Genomic DNA, 15,764 nt, shown 5'->3' on the forward strand with positions numbered 1-15,764 from the left:
AACACTGTTCAGGCCGACTTATATAAATTCATTAATACAGACAGAATAAAATTATCTGACTTCATGCTGACGTTTCACTTCTCAACCCTTTATTTAGGGAGAAACAAGGGAACACTTGTAGGAAGGTTTAAATAAACCAACATGCTGAATATTTGATGCTCCTCTTGAAGTTGCTGTCAAAATATGCCAGCGCAAATGATCTGTGCCAAGTTGCACTGTCTCTAAAGCATCAGGTCAAAAACTAAACAGCTTGCATACGCCAGAAACCGACTGAGGGGAAAAAACTATCAAACCATTCCAAAACATTCATGTGAACCCATTCCTTTGATGATTTGGAATGATGTCATAGCCTTTAGATTGTTGCCATGCTTTAACTATTTCTCGCAGATAGCTGATTGTTTGGGGGCTGATATGACCTGCTCATGATGTTATTTATTTTAAAAAAACAACAACAACAACAACAGAAATCTGTTCTCATTTGCCTTACTGGACACACAAAAAGGTGAAATAAATCAATCAATTCTTTATTCAAGAGGGAGGGTGAACAAATAAGAGCAGCAATGTTAACAGCAATGTAGACGTTGCTGCATTAAGACATTGTATGTGTTTTGGTACCACAAATGATGCAAACTGATAATGATAAGCTCGGACAACACCAGACTGCACTGCTTGTGCTATTGCACCCCCAGCACTGAATGCTGAGACAAGAAATTGGTAAACAAGTTTATTTTTTTAATGACTAAAAACATACTCTATGAGCCACAGTACACAAAAAGTCTCCAGTTTAAAAGGCACATCTTTTGAAATCAGATTCTGTAATGATAAGTATTTTAAAAAATGATCATTAGGACGCTGCTATAGTAGCATCCAAGGGCAATATCTATTTTGATTGCACAAAATCAATGTGTCATTTAAAATGGTATAAATATCAGCATAACAGACACTGCTTACATTGATTTCAGAAGCATTTTCAGGAAATATGGTTGATTTAACAGCATTATTTAACAGTAACATAACCTGGGAAAAATATGCAGCACAAAACACAACTGTACCTAATGTATTGTCCTCCCTTGCTCTTCTGTGGCTTCTATTAGTGGCTTGCAAACCAGCTTAATGGCACATTAGAGCCATGGAATGGCATCCTTCCATGGCAAGGAAACCAATGTGAATTGATGCTGACCTGATGTTGTGACGTTTGCTGGCGCCATCTAGTGGTAAAGGTCTGATGTCATGATTTGCGTTTTTGTTGATTTGGTTTTCATGATAGTGTTGTTCACTGTGTCCATTTTGTGACTTACTCGTTAGGTTTGTGTTTTCACCAAATCTCATAGGCTCAGCCCCTTGTGTCTACCAATCAGCTCCCTCAACCACTTATGTTTTGTCCAGGTGTACCTCATCAGTTATCTTATGTTTCATTTCCGGCTTTCTGCCAGTCTGCATTTGTTCATTGTTGTTTCTGTTGCGCTCATGTGACCAGTACTGATGACTGTTTTTGTTTTTTCTATATTTAGGATTTGTTTGGAGGACATTAATTCGGTTTTCTGTTCCTTTCACGCACCTTGTTTGCGTTTAGGATTTTATTTTATATATTTTTTTATAAATCGTTTTTTGGAGCTTCATCCTGCTTTGTCTACTTGCTTCCCTGCAATTGGGTCCACCATTTAGATTTTTTTTTTTTTTTTACATAATATTTTATCTTGAAGATAATTAAGAAATTGTGTTTATTACCTGTGCTTTTGACCTTTGAACAGCAGGTTAAAAGATTGTCTTTGTTTTATCATTCTTTTGGGGAAAATCTAATTTAAGCAGTAACTGGTTTTAATCTATCTCAGAGGGCGGCCATTTTGTTATTTGCTGTCAACTGAAAATGACATCACATTTGCTCAGCTAAGGACCAATCAAGGCTCATCTATTTTTTGAGTTGTGATGTGTGTGTTTGCAAACTGAGCCGTGATTGGTCGTTACTTGAGCCCTGAGCAACTGTGATGTCATTTTCAATTGACAGCAAGTAGCAAAATGGCCACCCCCCTGAGATAGATAAAAACTGGTAGATTTTTTTTACATTCCACAAACACAATATTAATGTTCAGGGTAGTGGGGGCACATACAACATATTATTGTCAAGACTTTTGGGGGGGTTAGCTTCTACACCTTGTACGTGTAAATGATGGATCTCTGGTCTGCTAGGCAAATATGTTTGTGATGAACTCCCTGAAACGCTTAGCATACTGTTCTGGATGAACCGTCGAGATTTCTGCTCCTGCCTACACGCAAACACACACAGACACACACACACACACAGAGTTGTCAGTATGAATAAATATCATCGCTTGCTTTACATGACACTGATGCTCACCCCGTGTTTGACGGCCTTAGCTGCGTGAGCCGCTTTCTTCTTGGTGTCGTACTGCGTCAGCACATCAATCAGCCCCATGAAATACACTTCCCTCCGTGGTGCGCCTACACGGGAGTGAGGGAGGCTCAACGCTTCATTCAGCCTTTGGTGATTGCTTTTGATCTCTATGTATGATCTCGTGCGCTCAGGCCCGGTGTTGTAACATGTTTTTAAGGCGAGCAAAAGAGCGACCTCGGGACTTACCTACGGCGCTCTCGATAGCGTACACGTCAACGTAAGGGTCGAACTCCCCGGGTCCCATGGGCTTGAAGGAGTTCATGTAACCAGCGATGCCTTCCGGTGAGGTGGAGCCTGGAAGTACTGATTGGCTGTTTTCATCTTGCTCTTCTTCGCTGTCAGATGACTCCATCTCCATCTCTTCCTCCTCCATCTCTGCCCTCTCCACGTCATGGATACCCAGCAGGAGGCTGTAGTCCATGATCCTCATACGCACCATGAACTGCAGAAGGAGGGCACAAATTGCACTGTTGTCACTTGGGCCGGGCCTCAAATGCCAAAGGTTATTGGTTTGATTTTGTAACACTAGGTGCGTTTCCATTACCCTCAGTTTTGCGCATAAGCAAGCTGGTAATGGAAGCACATGATTTTCGGGGAAAAAAATAAAATATTGCAACAACAAAAAAAAGTTTTTGCGCTCTCATGAGGTGGGTTTTGAGACGTGTCGAAATAGAAGTATTTTGCAAAAGTGTAATGGAATTCCCTGTAGTCATGTGACCCCCGCCCGGTCACGGAGGAAAGAAAGTAGGAAGCCACTCACTTTCGTGTCTTTTTAAGCACAAAGCGATTCCGTTATGGAGCCAATATGCCGTCGTTCAACGCACGTCCCATATCGTTGCACGAGAAACGGCCGTTGCCCCTGGCAACAGCCAAATGAGCGACATACGGCGCACGTCGTCGTTGAAATCCATCCGACCGCACCATAACACAAGTTGTAAGCGCGCGCATACACACCAACACCAAATGGCCGAACCCGCCCGATGAGGGGAGAGAGATGTTTTTAAAGTAATATTAACAACTCCGGGCGTCTGTCTTCCGTAAACATCATGAGCACCTCCTACAGAACTGCGCGATCCCGCGAGACGGGACATTACGAGAATTGCGCCTCAGAAGCAAAACGCTCTTCAATGGAAACACCGGCAAGTCGAAATTGTACTTTATCGAAATAGTACAATATATCGCTTTTATTTTGCAAAAACAAACTGTGATGGAAACGCAGCTATTATTAAGACACAAATTGTCAACGGTTCTTGTGGCCTATCTTGGTCCACTCTCCTTCTTCTGTGGTGGAGAAGTACAGTACTGGATGCGTTGTTAAGTATTGTCTGCCATCTAGTGGTCAACCTTATAAATACAACTTAAAACTGCCCTGATACCGGGTTTTTTTTTTATCAAAATGTATCGAGGACCACTTCAAGTCAATACAGTGATACCTCAAATTACAAGAGCCTAACTTGTGAGTTTTACTAGATATGAGCAGTCGCTGAGTCCATTTATTTGGTCACGAATTGCGAGCATAAAAATATTGTTACGAGTTCTAGGTCAACGCAGCGAACTTTTCAACAAACAGCATACAAAGTAGTAAACAATTCTACCTAAAAAAGATCATGTGCTTTGCCTCAAGCTGTAATAAGGGTTACTGTAGAACATGATTTTACCTCAATATCTCTGTTTAGCTTGTCCATGAAACCTTCCTTCTCCTCATCACACACGTAAATCTTTTGCATGTTGTTCATAAAATCGATGTCCTTATAGGTGGGAAGCTCCTTGACCTAGAAAGGAGAGGCAGCTTTATTTATATATATAGTGCATTCATACACAAGGTAACTGTGTACTTCACATACAACACATTAAACAGCATTTACCAAGAAAACAGATAAAGATATTTAGAAGTAAAGAATTAAAAAAATTAAATAAAAATACAGCGTAAGTAAAAGATTTTGGAAAATTTGATTTTAAGAATGTGCTAAAAGACGTGAATCGTAGATATGGGGGTTGGGGGAGCATACATTTTAACCAGTATTAAAAAGCATTTACCCTTTTGTAGGTAAGTATTTTTTATCTGAATAGAAACTCCCTTCTTTTGTATTGAGAGCTCATTTGACCTTCATATTGGTATCCCCAATTTAACAATAATCAATATGTGCGGTGAATTCCAGACATATATCTGCTTTGTTTGTCTTGAAGTAACATTTCAACAGACCAAACCTGGCCACTCACTCATTGACTTCACAAAAACATTGTAATTCCTAAATTTTTAATCTCTGCAGTATTTGTGTGAAACCTTGACAATTAAATCACATCTTGATTTTTAAGAGGTCAACCCAAAACATTTCTTTACAATAATATGCTCTATGTAGCCCCACTAGTCTAAACACGGTATTCTGATTAATATTGCGGTTGCGGAATATGAATTAAGCAGCGAAATCCACCCGTTGTTATCCATCTCAGGGGGCAGCCATTTTGACACTTGCTGTCAAATGAAAATGACATCACAGTTGCTCAGGGCTTCGTCTAAGAACCATCCACAAGTGAACTTGCAAATGTCATGTGACAAAACTCAGGAAACAGGTGAGCCGTGATTGGTTGTTACCCAAGCCCTGAGCAACTGTGATGTCATTTTCAGTTGAGAGAAAGTGACAAAATGGCCGCCTCAACAGGTGTTTTTTGCTGCTTAGTTCATGCTTGCAGTATTAATCAGAATGCTGTGTTTAGACTAAGGGGCGCATAGAACGTTTTATTGTAAAGATGATTTTTGGGTTGACTTCCCATTTGAATTCTAAATCTACTCAGTATAAATTGTTAAAAACCCATACTTTCAATGTTAAAAAAAAAGTTCATTTCACTTCATACTCAGTCACTCATATCTAATAGCGCAGTCTGGAGTATGCCAAAGCAAGCTCACTGCAATCATTCTGCTGTCATTATTAATGTTACAGGCTAAGATGAGTTCATCGCGTATGCATGAATTTCAATCAGTTCTCACAGCACTGACACGTCCTTTCATGTGAGCTCACCTTCTCTTTAAAAGTTGCTTCTCGAGACACCAGGGAGCCCTGCGGGAAGGAAAAGACCACACAACATTTCTCATCTGAGTGGAGCTCAATTAAAGTGAGGACCTGACTCACACATGACTTCACTGAGCTGCTGGCATATCACTGACTTTCAATTAATGATGTGTCTTGTAAAATATTTTTAGCGGATCTTGACACCTTCCATCAGCTTTCATAAATTTAGACTAGTTGCATTTGTACAATGGCCATTGCTGCTAATAAAAAAACCCGAATAAAACATGGAGGTATTGAAAATGTGAATTGATCAGACAAGTCAACCACTTTGGCAACCTTACCCACTTTACCTTGAGGTCATACTTCCTGTGTACATGCAGTCTGTGGCTGAACATGTTCCTCATGACCAGCAGGTAGGTGTCCTCACTCTCCACTGTGACTCTGTACATGGCCAGGAACTGAGGGAGCAGCGTCGAGCCGTGACAGGTGACAACATGCTGCATTGGAAAAAAAGGAGAATGTTATATATTTGACTTCAGGGGTGGATGCGTCATTCGCCAACAGCCGGGCCACCTGGCCGTCATCTTAAATCCGTAATTATTTCAAGCCAAACCAAACTGTAATTGTCAATCCGTCATTATTTTAACCGCGCTACCATCATGGCTAAATTACAGCCGCTGTTTTAGGACCGTCAGTAAATTTCACCTTTTGATGCCATTTCAGAACCGTCAGTAAATTTCACAGATTGACGTCATTAGAGGACCGTCAGTAAATTTCACAGTTTGACACTATTTAGGATCGTCAGTAAATTTCACCCATTGATGCCATTTGAGAACTGTCAATAAATTCCACCCTTTGACGCCATTTTAGGACTGACAGTCAGTAAATTTCATCATTTTACGCCATTTTAGGACGTGAGTAAATTTCACAGTTTGACGCTATTGTAGGATCGTCAATAAATTCTACCGGTTGACGCCATTTTAGGACCGTCAGTAAATGTCACCGTTTGACACGATTTTAGGATCGTCAGTAAATTTCACCATTTGATGCCATTTTAGGACAGACAATCAGTAAATTAAATTCTACCGGTTGACGCCATTTTAGGACCGTCAGTAAATTTCACCCATTGATGCCATTTGAGAACTGTCAATAAATTCCACCCTTTGATGCCATTTTAGGACTGACAGTCAGTAAATTTCATCATTTTACGCCATTTTAGGACGTGAGTAAATTTCACAGTTTGACGCTATTGTAGGATCGTCAATAAGTTCTACCGGTTGACGCCATTTTAGGACCGTCAGTAAATGTCACCGTTTGACACGATTTTAGGATCGTCAGTAAATTTCACCATTTGATGCCATTTTAGGACAGACAATCAGTAAATTAAATTCTACCGGTTGACGCCATTTTAGGACCGTCAGTAAATTTCACCTTTTGATGCCATTTGAGAACAGTCAGTAAATTTCACCGATTGACGTCATTATAGGACCGTCAGTAAATTTCACCCTTTGAAACTATTTAGGATCGTCAGTAAATTTCACCCATTGATGCCATTTGAGAACCGTCAATAAATTCCACCCTTTGACGCCATTTTAGGACTGACAGTCAGTAAATTTCATCATTTGACTCCATTATAGGACGTGAGTAAATTTCACCGTTTGACGCTATTGTAGGATCGTCAATAAATTCTACCGGTTGACGCCATTTTAGGACAGTCAGTAAATGTCACCGTTTGACACTATTTTAGGATCGTCAGTAAATTTCACCGGTTGACACCATTTTAGGACCGTCAGTAAATTTCACCTTTTGATGCCATTTGAGAACCGTCAGTAAATTTCACCGGTTGACGCCATTATAGGACAGTCAGTAAATTTCATAATTGGCATGGCTTGCCCTATTGTTAGTATATTCTCCCAGACTGTAGGAGGCAGTGAAGAGTATCTACGGCATATGAACACTTCCCCATAATAGAAGTCGATTTTTTCAATAAACTGGCGACAAGAACAGTTTAGGCTGAAAAGTCTAAGAGTCTAAAAGTACAAATATACTGTTGTTTATAACAGCTTTAGCTTGTCCGCCATGTTTTTGTGCGCTGACCATACGCATATACGGACGTATACCAAACGATGGCGGCTTTAATATGTTGGCGCTCACTTAGCTTGTCTCACTTGAATAAACTGATTTCTCCCAGGTGTTTTATTTTCCAGCTCTACGGTGAAAATGCCACAGTGTATGGAGTACAGTTGTACCAAAAAAATACCAAATTGGTGTCCGTCAGTCCGTACTAACCCGGTTAGTGACGATTACATTGACGGACAAAATCCCACTTGCGTCAGTTCTCAATGTGTGCGTCACCTGGTGATACTCGGAAAGTATGTTGTGCATTTCGGCCACCTCCTCACTGGAAATGTCTTTGACCACCAAAGTGTGGTCATATGACGCCAGCAGCATGCCCTCACACGTCCCCTCTTTGAGGGGCGGACTGCGAGCCAGAGACACCTGTTGATGAAAATGTGCCCTTTTTACATACCGCATTTTGTACACTCTTTAACATGCAAATTTCAATGAAATGCAAATCACTACAAACAGGACCATTTTTAAATAGGCTATATTGCACGTATTGAGTATTTCCTGCAATGTTTCATCGGTGATAGAAACACAGTTTGGGTCACATCTTTCTGTCTTAAGCTCAAATGTGCTCGGAGGGGCACAGAAATGCAAATTTTACACAAACATATGCAAATTTAGAGGCGATGCTGAAAAAAAATGCAGAGAATCTTGCGTGATTTCAGACCTGTGTGCTTGGGCTGTACTTTTTTTCTTTTCTTCTTGAACTGTACCTGGAAATCCTGGTCCTCAATGCCAAAGCGCTCACGCAGGTTCCTGAAGACTTGCGGACAATACTCTTTGAATTTAAATTGTCCTGGGAGATTTTCTCTGAGGAGAAAACCACATGGAAAGATTAATTTTCTTATATGAATAAATCCAGAATCATGTTATGTCTACTTACTGGTACATACGAGCATAGCAACATTAGTACTAATAAGACATTACAAGTGTAACTAACAATCTAAAATGCCTTAACAAATGGCAAATGGTAAATGGACCGAGTTTGTAAGGATAATAATGTCCAGTTATACCGTTTTTAATATTTTGGTTATTTTACCTACCTAATGAAGCATCTCCAAAACAACTTTGTTCACATACCGGTAATAATAAATGAATGTGTACATAAAAAAATCATACAGGCGAAAGTATGAATCTCTGTATAGTAACATCACATGACAAAACACATTTTATTGTTCTTCCCAAGGCTGTTACACAACCTGGATTCCTGACTGGATTATGGGATTATTTAAAGCTACCCATTTTTCCAGACTTGACGTTGTACTTCCCAGCAGGATGGAGAAACTATTTTCTTTATATTGTTACTATGTCAACAACTCATGTTTTACCAGTGAATTACTTCCCAATGTAACATCAGAAAAATAACATTGTTTCATGCAACTTTGTCACAATTTGATATCCTACCTATTGGAGAGAAGTGCAAAATAATTGATTGTAGATGAATAGTGTTTGGAAACAAGTGAGGCAAAACCAGAAGAGAAATTGCACTATAGCCAAACAATGGCAACCTCATCCATTTGAGCAGTACATCCGAGCCTCAGAGGAGCAGTCATTAAAAGTCCATAACATTTCACCCATAAATGCTCATAATACAGTTTGCTCTCTTGCGAGTTGATTTTTTTCTCTCCTTGAATTTGAATGGTCTTTTATCCAAATTTAAATGACCCGTGATGGGATACTATTCTATAATGTATGATTACCATTGTTTGCTAACACTCTTTGCACTCTTTGTCTAACAATTATGAGAAACACTTGAAAAGTCATTTAATTTGTAAATTGACAGTTAGTAAAACACACACACTCACTCACACACACACACACACATACTTCAATAGACATAATGCATTTTCTAGCCCCTTCACCGAACCCCAACCATCAAAAATGATTGCCTACCCGCATTCCTTACCCTAACCTCAACCATAACCCAATTCAAACCTAAACTCTAAAACCAAGTTTTGACCCTCAAAAAGAGGTCTTGAGTTGTGAGGACCGGCCAAAATGTCCTCACTTCACAAAAAAGGTCCTCACAATGTCGTATGTACAAGTACACACACACACACACACACACACACAGACACACGTTTGTTTTACTATCTTTGTGGAGCCATCTCATTGACGTAATGCATTTCTTAGCCCCTTCCCCTAACCCCAACCATCAAAAATGATTGTCTACCCCTATTCCTTACCCTAACCACAACCATAACCCAATTCAAACCTAAAGTCTGAAACCAAGTCTTGACCCTTAAAAAAGAGGTCTAAGTGGGACCCAGCAAAATGGCCCCACATGGACGGGTTGGCCCCAACAACTCTGTGAAATCCCGAAATGTTGACCCCACAATGTAACAAAAACAAGAGCACACACACACGGCTAATACATGTCCTATGTTGCATTGCGGTAGCTAGGTAGCCTGGTAGCTAGTTAACCACTCTTCCAATGTGCTCTTCCATTGGTTATGGATTCTGAATCATTTTTTTATACACTACAATAGACAAGTCTGAGCAGCAATGTAGTTTGTATCTATCTATTAAGTTTACATGAAGCAGATTCCACTTTTCCTTTTTTGGAGCGTAAGACTCATTTGACACCTCTGAAGTTCACACCTTCTATTGTTCACTTAAGTGCTACTGCAGTGAAGTGATGCTAAAGCAGTGTTATTGGACAAAAGCAGTCACATGAAAGGGAAGACAGTACTGTACTTGTTGAAGAGGTGGTGGTTGACTTTGACCTTGGTGCTGGCTCGGAAGTCATCTGGAAGCAGCATGACAGGCACAGGCACTTGGCTAAGGTCGTTGATCTGCACACATGTATGATTGAATGGAGATGCTTTTCTAAGTAGATTAGTAATTTACTAAAAGTAATTTACTTGACTCTGTTTTTCTGAATACATTTGACTTTCATTCCCTGAGACATTTTCAGACATTTTTTGTGATTAAGGACTATATAAAGAAACTTGACTTGGCTTTCGAAAATTCTCTGACAAATGTTTAAAAAAAACATACACAATTAATTTAAGTATGTAATGTAATGTGAGCAAGTAATGTCTATTTTTTTCTAGTTATCGTTAGCGAAGCATTTTTCCCCTACTCGGTTCATGTTAGCAAAGAACGTGTTTTGATAGTGAGGTGAGACAAAGCTAGCTAGCTCTTGGTTTAAAAAACTAATTTTTTTGGTCATCTTTTCAGTATTAACAATGAGGGAAATTATTTCATGTGATGATGAACTGATTATCGGAATGGCGTTTTGAAGCATATTAGCATCTGACTGTTTTAAAAAATTTTGACGGCCAATAAGAGAGCATAAAACTGGGTTAATTTGACGCTACATCAGAGGCAAAATGATGGAAACTTCCTGCATTTTTTTTTTATGAACTCAAAACAAAGATAAGTGAAAGATTAACATTTCAGTTATAGTGAAGTTCAGGTTAACTTTATTTACATTGTCGAAGATGAAAACAAACAAACATTAAACCCCTAACAAGTTGCAAATAGGAAAAGCTGTTAAATAAACATATGCTTAAAAGCATTCAAGCAAAGTTAAGTATTCAAGTTTGTATTATTTAAAATTTTGATGACAATATTTTCCTTTTTACTGCAAATGAATATTGGCTCCAAATATCGGTTATCAATCTCCATGGCTACTAATAATCGGTATTGGTCTATCTCTCCAATTTTGTGTGTAGATATATTTGTTTCCATTGTGCCAAGGTACCAAAACTGTATTGTATTGCATTTCATTGACAATAAAATTAATCTCTATACATTAATTCAGTTTATTTTTTCTTTACTTTTACAGGTACTGCGAATTTAATCAGTAAGCTACTTTTAACAGTCTTCGTTTTGCACAAATAGCCAAACTACTTATAATGAGTAGTTTTACCAAGTTTTGCTGGACACGGCACACACACACAACCCACACACACACGCACACACACGCACCCCGACAAGCAGCTCTCAATCACATACCCACCGAGTGATTGACTCCCCACATGAGCACGCTCGAGACGGGCTCTCCAGCGCGGAACACTTCCACTTTCTGCTGCACGAAGTGCTTCATCTTGGTTTTCCTTTTGTGAGGGACGCGTACTGCGCTCGGAGAGGACATTGGAGCACTTTGGCTTGAAGGCACGGCTTTTACGACTCTGCCGGTGGGAGCCAGTGGTCAGTCAGTGCACCTCGTTGTGGTCGCTTTGCAATTTGCAAAGAGAAGAAAAAGGTGGGGAAAAAGTGGGCTGGATGATGTTGAAGCTGTGGATGGATCAACTTTCGCTGCAGGATGGCAGCGCTGTGACGTAACAACACTGATCCACCCCACCTGCTATTGAAACCGTTTTTCAAAACCTGAGACAGTTTTGTCGCAGAATGCTCAATATTTAAATACTAAAGCTAAGGGATTTCCCTTTTAACTCATCCATTCGAATGTCACACAACATCCATAAAACAGCAGTCAAATTTTTCAACTTTAATCAAGTCGATGATGGTCAATTAATTAAGGGAATACATATGTAAATAACAATTGTGACATTTTACAATGAAACGTTGTACACATATGAAATGTCAAAGTTGAACTGAATGTACAAGCTACTCCAATGGCTCAGTTATGTTCCCAAACTGTCAGCTATTATACAAGCTTTATAACCTTGAGGGTACCAACCCAGTTGCGAGCCATGCAACTACACTCCTAATGACACAATCATATGTTTTAATAAGTCAAAAATAAAATAAAATATCCTCATAAGTCAGCATTCAAAGTCCATGTTTTTGTTGTTGTTTTTTTCTCGTGCCTGCTAATTAGCATTGGTTAATGTCTATATATGACCATAAATAATGTGACAAATAGATACTATTATACAATTGATTCACTGCTAGAATAGCAGTGGTGTAAAAAAAAAAAAAAAAAGTATAAATATGTTATAGAAAATATGTGCTGACAAAGAATCGAGTTTACCTAGACTGAACAAACTATTACATGTGATAATAATTGGTAAATGACTGACACAGTTTATGTTAACATGTAACAATTGGAAGGATATACAAACACACGCCAGATACTTAATTAGGTACACTTCCATCCAATACAGAAGCGTCTAATCAAAACAGTTCGCTATGTGTTCTCTAGAGGGCACCAATGATCAAAGTTACACCTGAAACCGCTGCTGAATGAGAAGAGAGACACAGACGCGAAATTCCTAAAGTTTGTGAGGAGGTTTTTTTTGTCATCAACCCATGCTGGCCGCCAAACTTCCCTCCTTTATTTAATCCAGCAGTGACACTCTTCTTCAGCAAGTCAAGCCTTTGTGTTTTTGTGACGTCACCGGCATGCCACTCTCATCCACGCACCAGCACCGACCGCGTTGTTTACCTCGAGAGGACCAACACTGTGCACACACAAACAAACAACAAACTGGATCTCATATGTGCGTATGCAAACACACATGTAAGTTTTTTTTTAAAGACTATCTATCCATCTATCTATCTATCTATCTATCTATCTATCTATCTATCTATCTATCTATCTATCTATCTATCTATCTATCTATCTATCTATCTATCTATCTATCTATCTATCTATCTATCTATCTATCTATCTATCTATCTATCTATCTATCTATCTATCTATCTATCTATCTATCTATCACACACATGTAAGTTTTTTTTTAAAGACTATCTATCTATCTATCTATCTATCTATCTATCTATCTATCTATCTATCCATCTATCCATCCATCCATCCATCCATCCATCCATCCATCCATCCATCCATCCATCTACTCACCTGCTTCTTTCTGAAGAAGCCACGTTTATCACAGTTGGGCATGTAGATATCATGATGGGACTTGAATAAATTGGTATCGAGGCCTCTGATAAGTGTGGTTAGCAGCTTTCGACATGGGGCCTGTCAGTGGAGAGGATTTTTAAAGTATGACTAATCGTTAACTGTCTCCAGTAGCGTATAATTATTAGAGAAGATGATGGTTACCTCGGCTGGATTCTCGGTAGGTGCGGGATCTAAGAGAAGAAACACATCACAAGTTGACTATTGTATGTGTTTACACCTAAAATCAATTATCCAATAATGTCTGATGAGCTCACTGTTTTGCAAAGTGCTATTTTTTGTATTATAATGAGTTTTTCCCATAGCATTAAAAACACTGGCTCTAAATAAGGATCCCCATTAGGCAGAGAGACTTTAGCACCTAAACTTTACTTTTTTTCCGCAATACGAGTTATTGATGCATGCACATCCATCAAAATCGCCTTCCAGGCACCAAGCCGGAAATGTTACCTGCAGTCTGGCTCTTTTCCGTCCAGCTGATGACGCTGATGTTGCTGCACACGCCCCTGCCCTCTAGCAGGGTGCGGAGGGGCCGCGGGTCATTTGGCACAGGTGCACAACGCAGGCCGCTGGCACAGCTCAGTGTGTACACCCCACATGCCTCTCCAATGGTCAGAGCGGTGACATTTAAATCTCCCGACATGTTCATTTGGAAGGGCTTTCCTTTGCATCCCCTGGACGGTGTTGTTAGCGGCCTTGAGCTGGAAAGAAGTGGCTGCAGGAAAAGCAGCCCCAACATATTCACACGCAGAAGCATCTCCCACTTGAAAGTTGTCCAGGACCGTGATTTGTTGATGCTTCTTTTCTCCGAGGACCTGAGAAGCTTCCTTGTTTATTTCCACTTAGCTTCCAAAGGTCGACAGCAATTTGCTCAAGCCAAGAAATGGTGATAATGAGGCTGACAGATAGCACTGGCAGCAGCTTTTAAAGGGCCAAACTGGAGAGGAGAGGTATGGGAGGGTGCATGATGAAGAATGCTAGTTTTCCTTCTCATTTCCACAGAGCTGAGCACACCCCATTTCTCCTTGTCACACAAACACACACACACGAACACGCTCATACCATTTGCTGTCTGTCATCTTGAAGGATAGTCATGTTTTCTATTCCAGCATAAATCAGTACTGACAGTTGTTATACTCTGCTTTTATGCCAGTTAAGGTAGCACTAAGGAACTTTTCAACCGTAATAAAATATTTTCATAACTCTTCTGATGAAACATCGACTTAAAAATAGTTGAACGGTACCTTCGCCATGGCCTGAGGGGGTCTGTATCATTTTTACTGGCACTAAGCAACTTTGAGGAGGATGGTAGGAACACTGCCACACAAAAAACTACAAATGTGCTGACTGCTTTATGGCATACGTCACCCATTCGTTACAAAGACGGAAGTCAATTTGAATGTCGATGCATGAAAAAAAAGAGGCAATGCCATGGGAAATGTGGTCTTCCTTCAGGCATAACATTACCGCTTTTGTCCATTTGGCGCCACCATAATCAACATAAACTGAAAGTTCCTTAGTGTTGCTTTAAGGTGTCATTTATCCAAGTTAACCATTCAGAGCACTGCAAAAAAAAACAACTATATTTATGTACTGTACTATTGTTTAGCAGCTCTATAGTTTCAGTATTGTCATTTGCTCAAAAGAAATACCAGTAAAATAATTTATATTTGTTTTTAAAAGTAAAATTGGATTTATTTTATAGTCCATATAGAAATGTATTCTGGTGTCATGCACAACAGGTCCACAGCACATCTGCTACAGCATTGCGCAATCTACATGTGTGAAGTTGCTACTTGATCATGGTATCAAACTGGATCACCTGTATGCCAAATGTCAATGTGAAGGGAGGTTTTCCATCCATCCATTTTCTGTACTGCTTATCCTTGTATATTTTAATAATAATAATAATAATAATAATAATAATAATAATTATTATTATTATTGTGTTTGTGTGTTTTTTGTTTGATCTGTACAGCACTATGTTACAGCTGCAGTTTTTCTTTTAAATGCTCTGGAGTTGAGCTGGGCACACATGATCGTTAGACACTACGCATTTGTTGCATCGATAAAAATATAGTTTCAAAACAGGTGTTGTTGATATTTGGACAGATATTGCACCATATGGTTATGAAACAGATTTTTTTTTTTTTGACCAAATGTCAGCTGCCCGCTGTGTTTATTGTCGAGGGGAAAACATAAACATGTTTGATTTTCTGAAAAACTGCAATGAATAATCCCTTGAAACTTAAACATAAAAGATCGTTTCAGTATAAATAAACACATATACAGTTCGGGCGCAGTTACGTTATGCGCCTTGAACGCGCACGTAAAAATACTCACGCGCACGTTTTATTAGTCCGCGGATCCGATTGGCTGTAGA

At 39.4% G+C, this 15,764-nt stretch overlaps 2 protein-coding genes across 2 annotated transcripts; both read right to left on the reverse strand.

Moving 5' to 3' along the window:
* Positions 1 to 67: 67 nt before the first annotated feature.
* LOC147167115 (phosphatidylinositol 5-phosphate 4-kinase type-2 gamma-like) lies at positions 68 to 11,754 on the reverse strand. The gene is made up of 10 exons (XM_086087949.1): positions 11,516 to 11,754; positions 10,246 to 10,343; positions 8,262 to 8,358; positions 7,777 to 7,920; positions 5,772 to 5,918; positions 5,431 to 5,469; positions 4,072 to 4,185; positions 2,600 to 2,855; positions 2,357 to 2,460; positions 68 to 2,264 (listed from the first exon to the last, which is right to left on the reverse strand). The coding sequence occupies exons 1-10, from the start codon at positions 11,648 to 11,650 to the stop codon at positions 2,184 to 2,186; spliced, it is 1,215 nt and encodes a 404-aa protein (XP_085944075.1). The 5' UTR covers positions 11,651 to 11,754; the 3' UTR covers positions 68 to 2,183.
* Positions 11,755 to 12,125: 371 nt separating this feature from the next.
* Positions 12,126 to 14,339, reverse strand: LOC147167116 (insulin-like growth factor-binding protein 6). Its single transcript, XM_086087395.1, has 4 exons — positions 13,832 to 14,339; positions 13,526 to 13,554; positions 13,322 to 13,441; positions 12,126 to 12,923 (listed from the first exon to the last, which is right to left on the reverse strand). The coding sequence occupies exons 1-4, from the start codon at positions 14,136 to 14,138 to the stop codon at positions 12,825 to 12,827; spliced, it is 555 nt and encodes a 184-aa protein (XP_085943521.1). The 5' UTR covers positions 14,139 to 14,339; the 3' UTR covers positions 12,126 to 12,824.
* Between the last annotated feature and the right edge of the window lie 1,425 nt (positions 14,340 to 15,764).

Source organism: Leptonotus elevatus, chromosome 10, assembly GCF_054856555.1.
Source record: "Leptonotus elevatus isolate MCC_2025b chromosome 10, RoL_Lele_1.0, whole genome shotgun sequence".
In the NCBI taxonomy this organism is placed as follows: Eukaryota; Metazoa; Chordata; class Actinopteri; order Syngnathiformes; family Syngnathidae; genus Leptonotus; species Leptonotus elevatus.

What these genes read in the sequence shown, in the direction of transcription:
- LOC147167115 (XM_086087949.1), bottom strand. Translation starts at nt 11,650, where the DNA reads ATGTCCTCTCCGAGCGCAGTACGCGTCCCTCACAAAAGGAAAACCAAG. An exon ending in AGCTAAACAGAGATATTGAG is followed by an intron (nt 2,856 to 4,071) that starts GTAAAATCATGT and finishes CTCCTTCTGCAG; the next exon opens with TTCATGGTGCGTATGAGGAT. An exon ending in CTAAGGCCGTCAAACACGGG is followed by an intron (nt 2,265 to 2,356) that starts GTGAGCATCAGT and finishes GTTTGCGTGTAG; the next exon opens with GCAGGAGCAGAAATCTCGAC.
- LOC147167116 (XM_086087395.1), bottom strand. Translation starts at nt 14,138, where the DNA reads ATGCTTCTGCGTGTGAATATGTTGGGGCTGCTTTTCCTGCAGCCACTT. An exon ending in GGAAAAGAGCCAGACTGCAG is followed by an intron (nt 13,555 to 13,831) that starts GTAACATTTCCG and finishes TTCTTCTCTTAG; the next exon opens with ATCCCGCACCTACCGAGAAT. An exon ending in CTACCGAGAATCCAGCCGAG is followed by an intron (nt 13,442 to 13,525) that starts GTAACCATCATC and finishes CTCCACTGACAG; the next exon opens with GCCCCATGTCGAAAGCTGCT.